The sequence below is a fragment of the Poromitra crassiceps genome (genome assembly GCF_964638095.1).
Source record: "Poromitra crassiceps genome assembly, chromosome: 2".
Lineage (NCBI taxonomy): Eukaryota > Metazoa > Chordata > Actinopteri > Beryciformes > Melamphaidae > Poromitra > Poromitra crassiceps.
The window spans coordinates 60,247,389-60,263,707 of NC_139624.1; the positions used below are offsets into that span (position 1 = coordinate 60,247,389).

At 42.6% G+C, this 16,319-nt stretch overlaps 1 protein-coding gene across 1 annotated transcript in view; it reads left to right on the forward strand.

The window, feature by feature from the left end:
* The first annotated feature begins 1,023 nt into the window (after nucleotides 1–1,023).
* Nucleotides 1,024–16,319, forward strand: part of LOC310797533 (protein PHTF2) — a 103,556-nt gene continuing 88,260 nt past the window's right edge. The window contains exon 1 of the mRNA XM_083659915.1: nucleotides 1,024–1,086. Coding sequence (XP_083516041.1) covers nucleotides 1,042–1,086 — 45 coding nt within the window. The 5' untranslated portion in view covers nucleotides 1,024–1,041. The remainder of the gene's footprint in view (nucleotides 1,087–16,319) is intronic.

Sequence of the window (16,319 nt, forward strand, 5' to 3'; positions counted from 1 at the left end):
CAGCAGCCAGCCTGCTAGTGCGCTGCAACCTGTGGACACATCCGCCTACGCAATCACATCGTTTACATCCGACGGGCTACTGTCAGCAACGCAACATAAGCAAAAATAATTCAATTTAGCTCTCTGTCCATTTTGTTGTGTTGAAGCTAAGCACTAAATGAGTGAGTACAGTAGTAGGGCATCTCTCACCTTTGAGAGAGACTGCATTTCACTCAGTAGGCTACCCCTAAAGTGAGAGTTTATCAAGCAAAATGACGAGTTAATTTACTTTTAACATCGCACGCCCTGCGATGTGACTATTGCGCATGCGCACATCGCGATGACGATGTGTAAACGATATATCGTGCAGCCCTACTATGTACTCTACAGACTCACTAGAGACAGAGAGACTATGTACTCTACAGACTCACTAGAGACAGAGAGACTATGTACTCTACAGACTCACTAGAGACAGAGAGACTATGTACTCTACAGACTCACTAGAGACAGAGAGACTATGTACTCTACAGACTCACTAGAGACAGAGACACTATGTACTCATCTCCTGATATCAATATAATATCCTCCTGATATCAATATAATATTGATATATCGCCCAGCACTGTGTGTGTGTGTGTGTGTGTGTGTGTGTGTGTGTGTGTGTGTGAGAGAGAAAGAGAAAGAGAACGAGAGAGAGACAGCGCGAGTCAACCACAGTCAGATTCAGCAACAGTAAATGGAGCAGAAGAAGAGGAATAAAGTGTGTGTGTGTGTGTGTGTGTGTGTGTGTGTGTGTGTGTGCGCGTGCGTGCATGCCCAAGGCGAATTCAGAGTGAACGCCTTCAAATAAATTGTGTGCATATACGTGTATGTACGAGCACCGTGTCTGCCTCTCCCTCTCTCTGTCATCAGTGTTGTCAAGACACACCTGCCTCTATATAAACTCCTCTCCCTCCTTGTTAGTCCGTCACACACTCACTCTCTCTCTCTCTCTCTCTCTCTCTGTGTGTGTGTGTGTGTTTCCAGTCTAAGATGCCCTAGGCCAGGAGAAGGGACATGTAAATGGCTTCCAAAGTAAAAGATGCTGTGGTGTGGTACCAGAAAAAGGTAAGACGACACATTTCATACTTGCATGTTGTGTTTGGCTTGCTTGACATTTTTGTAGCGAGTGGACCAGTGGTTTTCAAAGTGGGGGCCACCAGGGGGCACTGGGGGGGGGGGGACTCAGCGTCAAAACATCATCACATTCATTGTCATTTCTCCCTGGTGTGGGTCATAGTCTGGAACAATGTTTATAATGGGAAACAGAAATATTGAATATGAAGAAATGAGAAAATATTTGAGATACAAATGTAATAATTAGGTTATTACATTAATAAAAAAGAAGGAAATATATTCTGAGGTTGTATGAATGTGATTTTTGACATTTTCAATCGAATTGTCAATGGGTTTCTTTCTTGCAATGTGTATGTGTGTGTGTGTGGGGGGGGGGGGGGGCGCAGCCAAAAGCTAATACTATTTGGGGGGCCTTGGCATGGACAAGTTTGGGAACCCCTGGAGTAGACAGTCTAAAAAATCATACTGCATAGGAGATATAGCCTAATATTCTGTAAAGGATTGCATGTAATCTGACTGCAGTAATCTGATTACAAGAGAACTGACTGATAAGTGCAATCGGATGCAGTCATGGCTGCAAAACACGTGTTAGGGTTAGGGTGGGTTAAGGTTAGTGTTAGGGTTAGGGTTAGGGTGGGTTAAGGTTAAGGTTAGTGTTAGGGTTAGGGTTGTCCGCAACAGTAGAGACAGTAGTTTTTGGGTCAGGCCAGGCTAGTATGAAGAAAACATAGGATGAGGGGGATTTGAAAATTGAATACTAATATTAATAATAATAACAATAATAATAATAATTCCTAATCATTTTCATTGACAGATCATTTTCATTGACAGACAACAGCATGCTTACTGAGAGGATCCTGTATATTTCAGTGTTGACCTTGAGATAATATCTAATATGTTTGATATGTTTTGGTAATGCAGTGAACTTGAGATAATATCTAATATGTTTGATATGTTTTGTAATGCAGTGCAGAGCAGCGGCTCAGTAGAGTTGTGTTAACTCAGATGGGTGTTGTGTGTCGTGTTGTTCCATGGTCTCAGATATCAGATCCTCACTGGACTACAGCACAGCTCCCCCTGTACCTCTCAGCTTACAAACCCATCTGTCTCTGTCCCCCTTACCTGTCTGTCTCTCTGTCCCCCTGAACTGTCTGTCTCTCTGTCACCCTGGCCTGTCTGTCTCTCTGTCCCCCTGACCTGTCTGTCTGTCTGTCTGTCTGTCTGTATGTCTGTCTCTCTCTCTCTCTCTCTCTCTCTCACCTGTCTGTATGTCTCTCTGTCCCCCTGACCTGTCTGTCTCTCTGTCCTCCTTACCTGTCTGTCTCTCTGTCCCCCTGACCTGTCTGTCTGTCTCTCTGTCCCCCTGCCCTGTCAGTCTGTCTCTGTCCCTCTGACCTGTCTGTCTATCTCTCTGTCCCTTGACCTGTCTGTCCCTCTCTACCCCTGACCTGTCTGTCTGTCTCTGTCCCCCTGACCTGTCTGTCTGTCTCTCTGTACCCCTGACCTGTCTGTCTGTCTCTCTGTCCTCCTGGCCTGTCTGCCTGTCCTTACGACCCATCTGTATTTTCTCATGCTGTGTCTGTCTGTCGCTCTGTTATCATCTCTTCTTTCACAACCTGTCTGTCTGCGTATGTCTTTTATGTCTGCTATGTCCATCTGTTACATCATTGTGACCGTCTGTGTGTCTGTCTGTCTGTAGTTCCCTCTCTGATCCTCTGTATACAACTTTGGAAGAAAGGACTAGCTCTCACTAACTGGCCTGATACTTAAAACTACTGACACTGTGAGCCGAGTCAGAGAGGAGCTGAGAGACCACTGTCTGACTTGTTGTCTTCTTCCTGTCTGTGTCTACCCATCTATCTGCACCTATCTCCCCTTACTGTCTGTCTAGACCAGCAGATGAAGGCAATCTAGGTAAAGAAACCGGGATTGCAGGTTATCCACAGATTCGGGAATAGTCTGGAAAAGTCTTATCAAAACGTTGTGCCCTTAATAAAAGCATTAAAATGTCTTAAATACTGTTAAGAGAGTTCCCCCTCCCCCCACCACGCATTGACAGGTGCTACATTTGTTTCCCATTGTCTGTGCTTGGTCTACCTGTAAACAATTTATTTAATTGGACATAAACTGGTTTTGCCAGCTCTGTTTCTTTATTGTAGGGTTCGGAAATTGAATTTGGTTGTTAAGACTGATGACAGACGTTCACCCCACGTCACCTCCAGGGCCAAGCGGCACCGCTCCTCATTCGCCTAATTCAAAACAACTATGGCGGATCCCATGAATCTTTTTAGATATCTTTTCATAAATAATTTTTTAACTTAACATAACTTTTTATAGATAATATTTTTGGACTCAGCGACAAACTTAGTTTTTCTACGTACTTTCTCCAAATTGTAATGTACCTTATTAACTGCAGCCATTTCGTCTTCGCTTTCTCATCGCAAGGAAAGCGGTAGAATGACAGTTGAATAATTTTTTTAGTCTCGGATCTATTCAAACAATGAGGGACACAGTACTGCGGCATATTGACAACGCAGAGGCTTCTCGGCTTGGCGCTTGGACCCGGAAGTAGTATTGTCGGGACGTCATATTAGTCCATGGGCCAGACCAGATATCGGTATCACTCAAGGTGGCAAAATCTAGTCACATTTTTTAAAAAGGTACATGTCCATAGATGATATTTTGGTATGATAACCTTTGCTAAGTGGTAGCTTTGTCACAGTTATCAGCACATGAAGTTAACCACCCCCTACAATAAATTGGTATCTAGGCACTGGTGCATATCCTACTTTAGGCTAATTTTCAGAACCTTTGCTCATGTTTTATGAAGGCATGGTTGGTCTAATTTTAAAGGGTAGACTCATAGGTTCATTTAAGCACAGTTGTGAGTTTGTCTAATAAACATAGAGGTCACATGGGCTCTTCAAAGTGTCAACAACATTCGTTTTTCCACCATTTCCGCCTAAACTATAGTCTTTATTTGAGCATTATGACATGTAGGAACATCACTGACACAAATAACAAAACCTGAAATACTCACAGGACTGTAACAATTTAGGAAATGTATAATCTTCCCATATTATCCCACCATGAAGGCTGATTGTGGGCCTTAAAGTAGAATATGAACCCGGGCCAGAATTTTCACTAATTGGTACCATCCAAGTTGACAAATTCTAGTTTTGTATTTTGAAAAGGTCTGTACCTTTAGATGATATTTCAACTTGATAAACCTTCCCAAGTGGTATATTAGTCACAGTTAACCCTCAATTACACCAACCGTTGATCCAAAGAAAGAGACAATCGTGTCCCTTTATTTGAACAGAACATGTGCTAGAAAAAAATCAAGAATTCTAACTTATCATTTATTTAACCAATGATCTTTATCATCACCACTATCACAAATATAATATTAAACAGTATTCATATTCTGTTTTATTCATCATCATCATTATCATCATAGTCATCCAGGGTCACGGCCTCCTCATGGGAAGACTTTAGCTCTTCAACATTACAATCTTTTTTGTTGAGACAATAGCATGTCTCTCCACAGGTTGCAAATAGCTGCTTGTCCTGAAGCTTTGCCCAGTTCTGTGGTAGCTTTCACTGGTCCACGATGAATGTTATCAAGGCAGTTTTGCTGTCTGGATTACTTAAAAGCTTTCTCCACTGCATGACATTGTGTCCTGGGGCAATGTTCTTCCATTGAGTGCTACTACTTGCTGAACCACAACTGCATCTCTCGGCATTCTTGATTGATGTTTTCCAGTACACATCAAACACCACATCTATTCAGTTACTGAGTAACCGAAAGAGAGAGAAAGAGTAACTCTTTCTCCTTCATGCAACGCTAGGTTCAACACAGAACCAGCAATCTCTCCAAAAGTCTTGCCATCATCTTTCAGCATGAGTGTCTCCAATATCCTCAACTGCTAATGTTGATTTCTCTAACTCGCTAGCGAGTGCAGCGGCTTTGTTGGTTTTCCGCAATGAGACATCTGGATTGAAAGTGACCAAGGCAGTGGACCATGAGCCAGGACATCTTCAATGTGCAGATATTTACTTTGCGAAGCAATGATCATATGCCCAAAAATATTTCTATCTGCTTTCAAGACCAGCTCCTTGTTTTGTGTTTGGTTTCCTCTATCTCTTTTTGTGATGCCTGAGAATGTCTTCAGATTCTTTTTTTCCCACTTTGTCATGGAACTTGGTTGCTGGTTACTCTTTCTCTATCATATGATTGTTCAATGTGTTATTATTACTACTGTAATTGCTACTGTTGTGGTAGCTAGAATTAGCTAGACATATTTATGTGAAGTCCTGAGACATGCTTGTGAATTAGGGCTATACAAATACACTTGACTTGACTGACTTGACTTGGTGACACAGCAATTCCTGTGGAAAGGCTGATGATATTAGACTGATCTGGACCTAGAGGGTTTACCCAGCTTTTCTCCATAAGCTCTACAAAGGCATTCACATCTGCCCTATCCTTCTCTATTCTGGGCTTCTGTAGATCGTGATGACTGAAACAGTCTGTGGACTTGTTGCCTCTCATGTTCCTGAGCTGCCTCAGATACTGACTTCTGTCTGAAGTGACTGCACCAGCTTTCAGGCTGAAACCCTTGGTTCCTCCAGCAGTCTGATTGTCCTTGTTTATGGTCTCCTCAATTGTCTGGTCTACCATAATCTTTCCAATATGGAATAATTTGTCTGCAGGACGTATGCACCGTCATCCAGTGTATGTGATGCCAACAATCTTTGCTACCTGCTGCTCTGCACCAAATGTCCTCGAGTGGCCACCGCCCGGGTGGGGTCGTCAAAAGGGCCTTTCTGTGTGGAGTTTGCATGTTCTCCCCGTGCCCCCTGGGGGTTTCCTTCATATAGGAACCCCTCACCAAAACATGCAATATCGTGGTCACTGAAGTGGTGCCTCCTCTGGTCGTTCAGGGCGCCTGTTCGGAGGGAGGGGAACTCATTGGAATAGCGTGATCATCCCACGTGCTATGTCCTACCGGTGAAGCTTCCCCTGTCAGGTGAAAAGAAGTGACTGGCTACACTGCCCATGTCTCGGAGGAAGCATGGAGCCAGTTTCAGCTCTCCCCAGATCGGCAGAGGGTGGAGCAGCAACCAGGATAAATAAATAAAAAATGAGCACTAATGGGGAATAAAAAATTTGGGGAAAAAGTAAGATTTTTTTTTACTGTTTAATATTATATTTGTGATAGTGGTGTTCTGTTCAAATAAAGTGACAAGATTGTCTCTTTCTTTGGATCAATGTTTGGTGTCATTGAGGGTTAACTGTGACTAAGATACCACTTGGGAAGGTTTATCAAGTTGAAATATCATCTAAAGGTACAGACCTTTTCAAAATACAAAACTAGAATTTGTCAACTTGGATGGTACCAATTAGTGAAAATTCTGGCCCGGGCCCATCAAAATCCCACAATCAGCCTTCATAGTGGGATAATATGGGAAGATTATACATTTCCTCAATTGTTACAGTCCTGTGAGTATTTCAGGTTTTGTTATTTGTGTCAGTGATGTTCCTACATGTCATAATGCTCAAATAAAGACTATAGTTTAGGCGGAAATGGTGGTTAAACGAATGTTGTTGACACTTTGAAGAGCCCATGTGACCTCTATGTTTATTAGACAAACTCACAACTGTGCTTAAATGAACCTATGAGTCTACCCTTTAAAATTAGACCAACCATGCCTTCATAAAACATGAGTAAAGGTCCTGAAAATGAGCCTAAAGTAGGATATGCACCAGCGCCTAGATACCAATTTATTGTAGGGGGTGGTTAACTTCATGTGCTGATAACTGTGACAAAGCTACCACTTAGCAAAGGTTATCATACCAAAATATCATCTATGGACATGTACCTTTTCAAAAAATGTGACTAGATTTTGCCACCTTGAGTGATACCAATGAGTGAAATTTGGGGCTTTGGCCCATGGACTATATGTCACAGCTTAACAAGCAAATTGCAGGTAGGTATATATAGAGAAAAAACAACTTAAAAAATTAGGTTTAGATGCCATATGTAGATAGAAAAAACAACTTAAAAAAATTGGTTTAGACGCCATATGTAGTGAGAAAAAAATACTTAAAAAATAAGGTTTAGTCGCCATATGTAGATTTAAAAAAATAAGAAAATACCACTGACCTAAATGATATGGACAAACCCATCCACTATTTTTTGGACTCATGTTTTGCAGCAAAGTGTTGTCTGTCGCAATCCTTGCGCAGCTCACGTGAGATGGGGTTTTCCCAGAGCTGCAGCTCCGCCTACTATTGGTCCGTGATCGGCAAGCTGCGCGATCACTGGAGAGGCGACCTGTCAATCACCCCCTTTTATATTGTATAAGTTATATAAGAAATTAGGTGAAATTAGCTATAGACCCAGTGTTTCCCACAGGATTTTGAGTTGTTGTGGTGGGGGACCGCAGACCCCCTAGGGGGGTGCGGGGGCATGCCCGCCCGCCCGCGAGATTTTTTATTTTATTTTATTTTAAAGTAAAATGCATGAATTTGGTGTACTTTGAGAAAGCACTTGAGAGCAAAATTAAAAGGCTAGATCTATGAAGAACATGTCATCCTTACTGTGCTTTGGGTTTACAATGACACACTAAATTTCTCCCTATAGGTAGGCTATATTCTGAATACAGGTCACTCAGTAGAATACTGCTTGTTTAAATACAATGGCCCATCTATACCAAAATCACTTCCAGGGGAGAACTCAAAATACAAAGTAACATTTTGTAGGCATGAACAGAACTTGTTTGGTTCTCCTACAGGTACATTATTCTGTTATCTCACATCACTAAACCATCTAAATCCTGGAATTTATCAGAAATTGAATTTTGATGAAGCAGGAATCATTAGATTAATGACTTCTCTCTTTGACTACACATCGTGTGTGTCATTTATTAGCACAAAATAAGACATCAGATCTCTCAAATCACAAGACCGAAAACTAGGCTGGAACATGACCTCTGTGTCCCCCTGATACCCTAAGTCTCCATGAGCCTGTGGCTCAGTCAGCCCAAACCTGTGTTCACTAGTACTGTATATCACTACAGGAACAACTTTTCAATAGGTCTCAATGACCTGACATTAACACAAGCTGAACATTAACCATTTTCTTTGATGCTCATCAACATTGAATTAAAGAAGTAGTAACTCACTGCTCCAGGCTCTTTTAGTCAGCTGCAGAAACAAGTGTTTATGCCTGTGTAGTAAGAAGTGTGCAATTCTCCTTTAAACTAAATGAAATTAAATAAAAACAAAACAAAAACGCAACACAGACTGGGCAACAAGTGTAGCAGTTGAAGCAGTTACTTTCATTTTTCTTTTTCAAGTTTGATGCACAGAAATAAATAATACAAAAACCATAGAAAATGAGGTAAATGAAAGGGTGCAATTCCCCTTTAAAATAAATAATAAATAAAATGAAATAAACAAAATAACATAAACCGTTTAATGTTATTTTGAGCTATGGTTAAGTCGGAGTTCCAGGCAGTCAAGCAAAAGGCGGACTTGTTTTGATGCCCTTTGATGTGTAACGTTAGTGAACGGTGGCTGGCTGATATTAGCGGTCATTAACATGATTTGTCCAAGCAGTCTGATGACCGCTGCTGACGCGCCGAGGTGTTTTTGAAGCAGATGTACCGACGCTTCTCGCAGGGATATGTGATTTTCCTGGCTGCGGACTTTCCGAGGAGAGGCGGCCGCCTCCCCCACGTGCATCTTTAGCTCAGGAGGTAGAGCGGGTCGGCCAATGACGCAAGGGTTGGCGGTTCGATCCCCGCTCCCTCCCAGCTGCTGTCGTTGTGTCCTTGGGCAAGACACTTAACCCTCCTTGCTCCCGATGGTGTGTAGGCACCCTGCGTGGCAGCCTGCCGCCATCGGTGTATGAATGGGTGAATGTAGACTACCTACTGATTGTAAAGCGCTTTGGATAAAAGCGCTATATAAATGCAGGCCATTTACCATTTACCATTTATCTCAATGAATCACGATTCATTTAATCGATCACATGTCTTGGAAATGACGTCTAACCCGTTCTACACTGGCTCTGATTGGCCCTGATATCACTCAATCATCACTCCGCTGTCCTGTGTGTTTGTGAAAGAGAGAGAGACAGACAGACAGCGGACCAATGTGGAGTTTTGAGAGGCGGTAAAAAAAACTCTGTCAACATCTTGTTGTGGCGGTCAAAATCCCGTTGTGGCGGTGTGCCATAAATTCCCCTATGTATGGGAAACACTGTAGACCAAAACCATGTTAACTCATTCATGGCCAAAGACGTCTTTTACGTGTTATCAGGAATAGCCCTCCCAGCCAATGACGTGTTTGACGTGTTTTTGTTTTTATTAGTGCAGCGCGTAGTTCAAACACTTCCCCAGCCTGTGACATGTTATCAGGTCCCTAGCCTCAAAGACAAGCCGACAACACGCGATCAAACACATACCGCAGCTGTTGTTTGAAATGAGCAGGAGGAAAAACAGAGAAACGCGCTTCCTTGTAGAGAGGAGAAACGCCATTGAAACGCCCCTCGGCGCGCTGCACTGCTCGCCTTGCTGCAGGGCGAACCTGGATTGAGTTGTTCGCAGTAGTCAAACCCTTGACGAACATGATCAATCCGGTTCCAGCGCCTGGTCCCAAAGCCAAGCCGGACCCGTTCCTGTGTCGTGTCGCAGCATTCGTCCCAGCCCGAACGAGAGGAGGAAAACGAGCAGAGGCAGAGGAGGCTAGACGCTGATCTCAAACCAGTTTGGTGTTCCCCTCCTATGCTAATTTGCGGGGGAAGGAGGTGCGATCCAGCAGCAGCTGTGGACAGAACTCTCTCTCTGTGTGTGTGTGTGTGTGTGTGTGTGTGTGTGTGTGTGTGTGTGTCTGTGTCTGTGTCTGTGTGTCTGTCTGTGTGTCTGTCTGTCTGTCTGTCTGTCTGTCTGTGTGTCTGTCTGCACACTCACTCACACTGAGTAAACTGTATTGTTGAATGTAAAAAAAAGCACTTCATGTAGTATATATATATATATATATATATATTTTGTCATTTGTGTCATAATGAATAATATTTACATGTCTGATGTCAATACAGTTCAAAATAAAAGAATTGAGAGCGAGTTCTGCCTGAGATTGTGTCTTTTACAAAAATTGCCTTTTCTGCTGTTTCTCTTCTCCGAGAGACCTTTTTGGTGAAAACAGGGTGTATATAAATGGCTATAAGTAGAGTACAGAACATGCTAAAAGCTCACTTTTTTTTCCTGGTGAACCCAGAGACGTACATCTTCATTTTGAGGTATTGCAAATCACTTTGGTGCTAATAGATAATTTACTGTGGGTCTTGAAAGATGACCAACAATTATGAAAATCTTTGGCCTGTGCTAAATATTGGCAGTCCTAAACTGGCCATGAATGAGTTAAGGACCAGGCTGTAAAGATGCTACTTTGTATCATATATAATCTCGGTAATGTAAGCACTTGGGCAGTGTTTTACCTTCTCTCTCTGTTTACCTCATGGAGAAAAATGCTCCTGCTGCTGCCTGCAGAAACTCCGCCCCCAAAAGCTGCAAGTCATTGAGGCTGACACAGCAGGCGTTGAGTCGTGGCTGAATTAAAACTTCTTTAAGATTGTCTGTCCTCCCTGCTCAAGTCTCTTTCAGACAGGGAAAGTGTTGGGCTTGTGCTCAGGGGTTCCTCACTGCTCAAGTCACTTTCAGACAGGGAAAGTGTTTAGCTGACTATCACAGTCAAGCTGAGGCCACATATAGGCCATGTCTACATTACCCCGGCCCGTATTGTACTTCGTTTGCACCTATTGTCCACACTACCTCTATTGTTCTGAGCATCAAGCCGTTTGATGAAACGTAGGCTTTCATCTCCGGCTATCTGACCCATCTTCGTCACCAAATCCGCGGTAGAGTTGGAGTGTGGAAATGGGGAAAACGTAGACGTTTGGATTTCCCCATTGGAGGCTATATATATAGGCTATATAGATATTTTCATAAATATTCTGAAATAGAAGTGTTGTTGGGATTATATGGGCTGCGCCCTGAAACAATGGAGATTCAACCTTTCAACTATAGGAATTTTAAATAGGCTACTACTGATAATAATATGTAAATGGCTGGCAGCTTAAAAAAAAAGTTTTTTTTTGCCTTATTTAGCCTATTTTATGTTTAAGAGAGTAGGCCTAGCCATCCTGTTAACGAGATGTGCATTATTTCAAAGTGCCGTGATGTCTGCATAATAACCTGACATTGCAGAAACACACACAATTTGATTTAAAAATGAAAATTTGTTTGTTCTGATTTTATTCCAAATATTCCCACACTTTATTTTCACTTCCGTTGACATACATTATTCCTCTGAGGAAGGATTGTCGGCAAGCGGTCATGCACTCATCTCAACAAGCCGTGCGCTTGGCACGCAGTGTGCAATTGCGCATCTCGTCACCTTTGATCTTTGGTTATATAAGCGTGGTTGACACAGCCGAATTTAACGGCCGCAATCTGGAAATTAGGCTACGCTACTAAATAAATCGATTAAGAATTGAGGATAGCAGATGAGTAATTGATGTATGTTCATATTACACAGGGGTTTTCACTGTTGGTTTGCACATTGCTAGTTGGAGAGACACTTGGATTTGAGTCGGCAGGCAGCTCCACGTGAGCCAGCAAGCAATAGGTTATGGTTTTGTTCATTTTAAATTAGTTTTAATTAGATGTTGTGCCTTGATTATGCCATTCAATAGACCCGCATATCAATTGATGAAAGGAGTTTCGGCAACTCCTTTGATGTCCGTCACCAGAACAATTTTGATATATAGGCCTATTGAAATAGGCTAGAATACATTTTTCACACATCTCCATCTATTAATTGTATTAAATAAGCAAATATTTTGTGTGTGATGTGTAGGCTATGTTATAGCGTATACGTGATGAATGAATGAATTTGCAATTAGGAAGCGTAGATGCACAGTGCACCTCTCGTCACCTCACTTCACAACAACATGGGAATAACATTTGCTTTTATGGAAGAAAAAGGTAAGAAATAGTGTATTGTGTTAGTTAGCCTACCTGTATAGCCTACAAAATCATCTGTGAATGATCAATCTCGAGATTACGGCAATTTAAATTAATTAAATCCATCAAGAATTGAAGAGAGGAGTTTGAAACACGCAGATCTTTGCTGCCAATCTATATGGCATGTGCCAGTTGGCAATAAATATGGTTATTTTTTGGTTTATTTTCAAAGAGTGTTTATTCTATTTTATTTCATCTGATAATATGTATAGGCCTATTCATTGTGTTTATAGGTGTTGCCCAACACCTTTATATGCATTTGAGTCTAACTGACTATAGAGTTAATATAAGGTAGGCTATAACTAGTCTACTTTACTTTTCAATTAAAAAATATATACAGTATAGCCTAAATATATGCCTTATGTTAATTAGCCTATAGACTATAGCCGTTTTCAGGGGAGCTGTGTGGACAAAGAGAAGGTGTAGATTAGTGTAGATAGAACGCTTCAATTAACATATTCTGCCTTTTTTCTGGAAAATGACCTAGTGAAGACTTACCCATAGTCTCCATTAAAGATGATATTTATGGCCTTTGTGACAGGAAAGAGGAAAGAGGAGAGAAGAGACCCACTAGACTGCATACAAAATGTGTGCCCTAGGCCACTGTATTAATCCTAGAGGGAAATTCCAATATTCTTATTGATTTATGTTTAATGATTAGTATTGACCCCACGAAGCACGACCCTTAGGTGTGGTATAAGTAAGGGATAATGTATAGTGAGCCGGTGATTACTGGCGAAATAATGACCGACAGGTGAATGATTGAGCCCGACGCACAGCGGAGGGCTTAATGATTCACCTGAAGGTCATTATTTCCAGTAATCACAGGCTCACTATACATTATCCCGGAACACGGCCTACAACTAAATCATTCAATAATCTGACAAAAATAATTATTCAAATAGATTTTTTAATAGCGTTTTCAACGACAAAGCGGTTTCATTCGTAATTGGCACACAAGACACCACAGCTGCAACTGGTTGGCCTAATTAGTAGTGTAGGCTACGTGTGAGTGTTGACACAGCTGGATTAATCAGTATAACCAGCAGCAGAGCAGCGGTCGGTTGTCGAGAAATAATGACCGGTGAATCTTGTTGATTGACCAATCAGAATCGAGTATTCAAGAGAGCCGTGTTCTAATGAGCATATACCACAGCCTGTCGTGATCTATTGCTTAATTGAAACATTGGGCTATGATACATGAGTGAATCCTGTAAGTGCAGTAGTTTAGAGCCTAGAGGAATGTGTCACTGTTCATATTCTTGGTATGTGGTGAGATACAGTATGTGGATGCTTATGAGTTACCAAGATCAGTAAGTCTCAGCATGAAGCTGTCTATCCAGTTGTAAAGTGATATATGGTGCATGCCATGTTGATATCTGGGTAACATGTTTATATTTAGAGCTAAGGAGATTATGCATAAATTACCATGTAGCTTGATAAGGGTGGGATGTATTTTTGAAGATGAATGAGGTGGTCGTTAACATGAGTTTGACCATAAGGAATGCCTAGCCCAACTCAACTGGTGGGTCGGGACCCATAAGTGGGTTGCGGGGCCGTTGCATCACCAGTTTAAACTTGTTTAAAAAGCATATAGGCCTAAAAAATTTCAGAAATTTGGGTCACGACTTAATGACTAAGGAAAAATGTGGGTCATGAGGCTAGACCAGTTGAGAACCACTGGCCTAGCCTATGTGTGGAGGCCGTTATACTGTAGCTCTCTTTCTCTCTCACACACACACACACACACACACGCGCGCACACAAACACACACACACACACACACACACACACACACAGACACGCACATAAACACACACACGAGCAGTGCATTCAGCCTGCTGTGCCTGTAACTCTGTGTTGAGCTTTCCTTTCCTTGCACAAATGAGAAATCACACCCTTGTGTGTGTAGGGCCTACACACACACCACACACCACACACACACACACACACACACACACACACACACACAGAGTAAACAAACAGCAACTACACTTAAAAAAGAAAAAATCTGTCCCCCTCTCTCAAAGGCCTCCTTCATTTCCCTAAATATGCTAGTTGTTGTTTATTTCCATTGGTTGAGGCGATGTCTCGTCATAGACGCTGGGTTAAGCGTCTGGCATACTCTTCGCGCACGCGCTGGAGGCGGGGCTCCGCGGAGGGCGCGCGCACTCTGCATGGGCCAAAACAGAACATAGTCAGTGCGCAGCTCGCTCCGAAACGCCAGGGGGCGGTACGAACAAAATCTCGCGGAGAAGCGTTGAAGGAGGAAGCAAGTGCCTGTGCCTGTGGTAGGCTATCAGCGGAGATCTGCTGTGATTGAGTCCTCACCGTCCTCATCGTCGTAAAGTCGCCTTCGAAGCATGACGTTAGATTATAACGAACTAGTTGTGTGGCTTAGCCTTCCCAAATGTTGAGGGTCGTTTTTTAGAATTTAATACATAGAATTGGGAACGTTACATTCAATTTCATTCAGACTGTCTGGCACTCAATCGCCGCCATTTTCCCCTGGAGTCTTCCCTCAAAAGCGTCCATGTTGACAATGTGCCAAAACCCGACGCGCTGATAGAAAAATCTCCATGGACGCGCCGCGCTCAGGCCTCGACCCCTGACACGCCCCGTGCGATGACGTCAAAATCGCCGCGCGCCCTATGCGCTTGGCTGGGCGCGAAGACTATGCCAAAGGCTTTAGCTGGCTCAGCCTGGCTGGGGGCGGGGTCAGGGTGGGGTAAATCCCCCGTTCTATCCATTCAGCAAAGTTAGAATTTAGCTGATAGCCCAGCCCAGGCAGACACGATTGGGGATTTAACCACCGCAGTAAACACACATCTGAGCAGACGTCTTGTGTTCTGCTCTAGAACCCCCAAACTTGTAGTTTAGAGCCGCAACACCGTCCATTGGTGAGTCAGCCCATTGAGATATATCGGCGGTTTTACCCCACTCGCGCGCCAGCCGTATAACATTTTTGATGGGCGTTCCCACACATGCCGACTGTCTCTATTCTGGATAAAGAGCAGTCACAGTTTTTTTTTTTTTTTTTTTTTTGCTCCTGCCCATCAGCCTACAACATGTATACTTATTTTTCTTCCCAACTTCCCAACGAAAACACGTTTTGTCTTCATGATCAGATCATCACGTTTTATTGCTGATCCCATGTCTGCACAACAAGTTAAAGATGAGCTGAAGTGTCAGCATCTGTGATGACGTTTCCGAGTGAAAATAAACATTGCTTTGACTCGAACAGGGTTGAGAGGCGGGTCATAGCGTGTGGATGATTTGATTTGACTGTTCTGGGGACTGGAGTTCACAGTGGCCCATCCTGGTGATTGCATGGTCTGTTCTGTTCTGAATCTGTGAATCTGAATCTGTGAATCTGTGAATCTGGAGCTACCACAAATAGTGACCATCCATACAATATTTTATATCCTTATGTATGTTTGTATTGTTCCTTGATTGATTGATTGATTGATTGACAATTTTTATGATTTTATGATATTGTGACGTCCGCTCTGGGACAGGACATGGAGATGTTAGGACACGAGATTGTTGGCTTGCAATTTCGTGTGTTTATTCCACCTTAGAACACGGCTCTCTTGAATACTCGATTCTGATTGGTCAATCAACAAGATTCACCGGTCATTATTTCTCGACAACCGACCGCTGCTCTGCCACACCTGGATTAATCAGTTGATAAGAGCCTTTTGTCAGCAAGACACTACTAATTAGGCCAACCAGTTGCAGCTGTGGTGTCTTGTGTGAAAATTATGAATGAAACCGCTTTGTCGTTGAAAACGCTATTAAAAAATCTATTTGAATAATTATTTTTGTCAGATTATTGAATGATTTAGTTGTAGGCCGTGTTCTAAGCGGGATAATGGATAGTGAGCCGGTGATTACTGGAAATAATGACCTTCAGGTGAATTATTAAGCCCTCCGCTGCGCGTCGGGCTCAATATCACCTGTCGGTCATTATTTCGCCAGTAATCACCGGCTCACTATCCATTATCCCTTACTTATTCACCTTATGTTCATATGCGGGGGTGGGCCAAATTCTTCCGGGTCGTGTTAACACTTCCTGCGGTCACAGCGCGAAATATAAAAACAACAGAAGAAGACAGTTGTTTTTG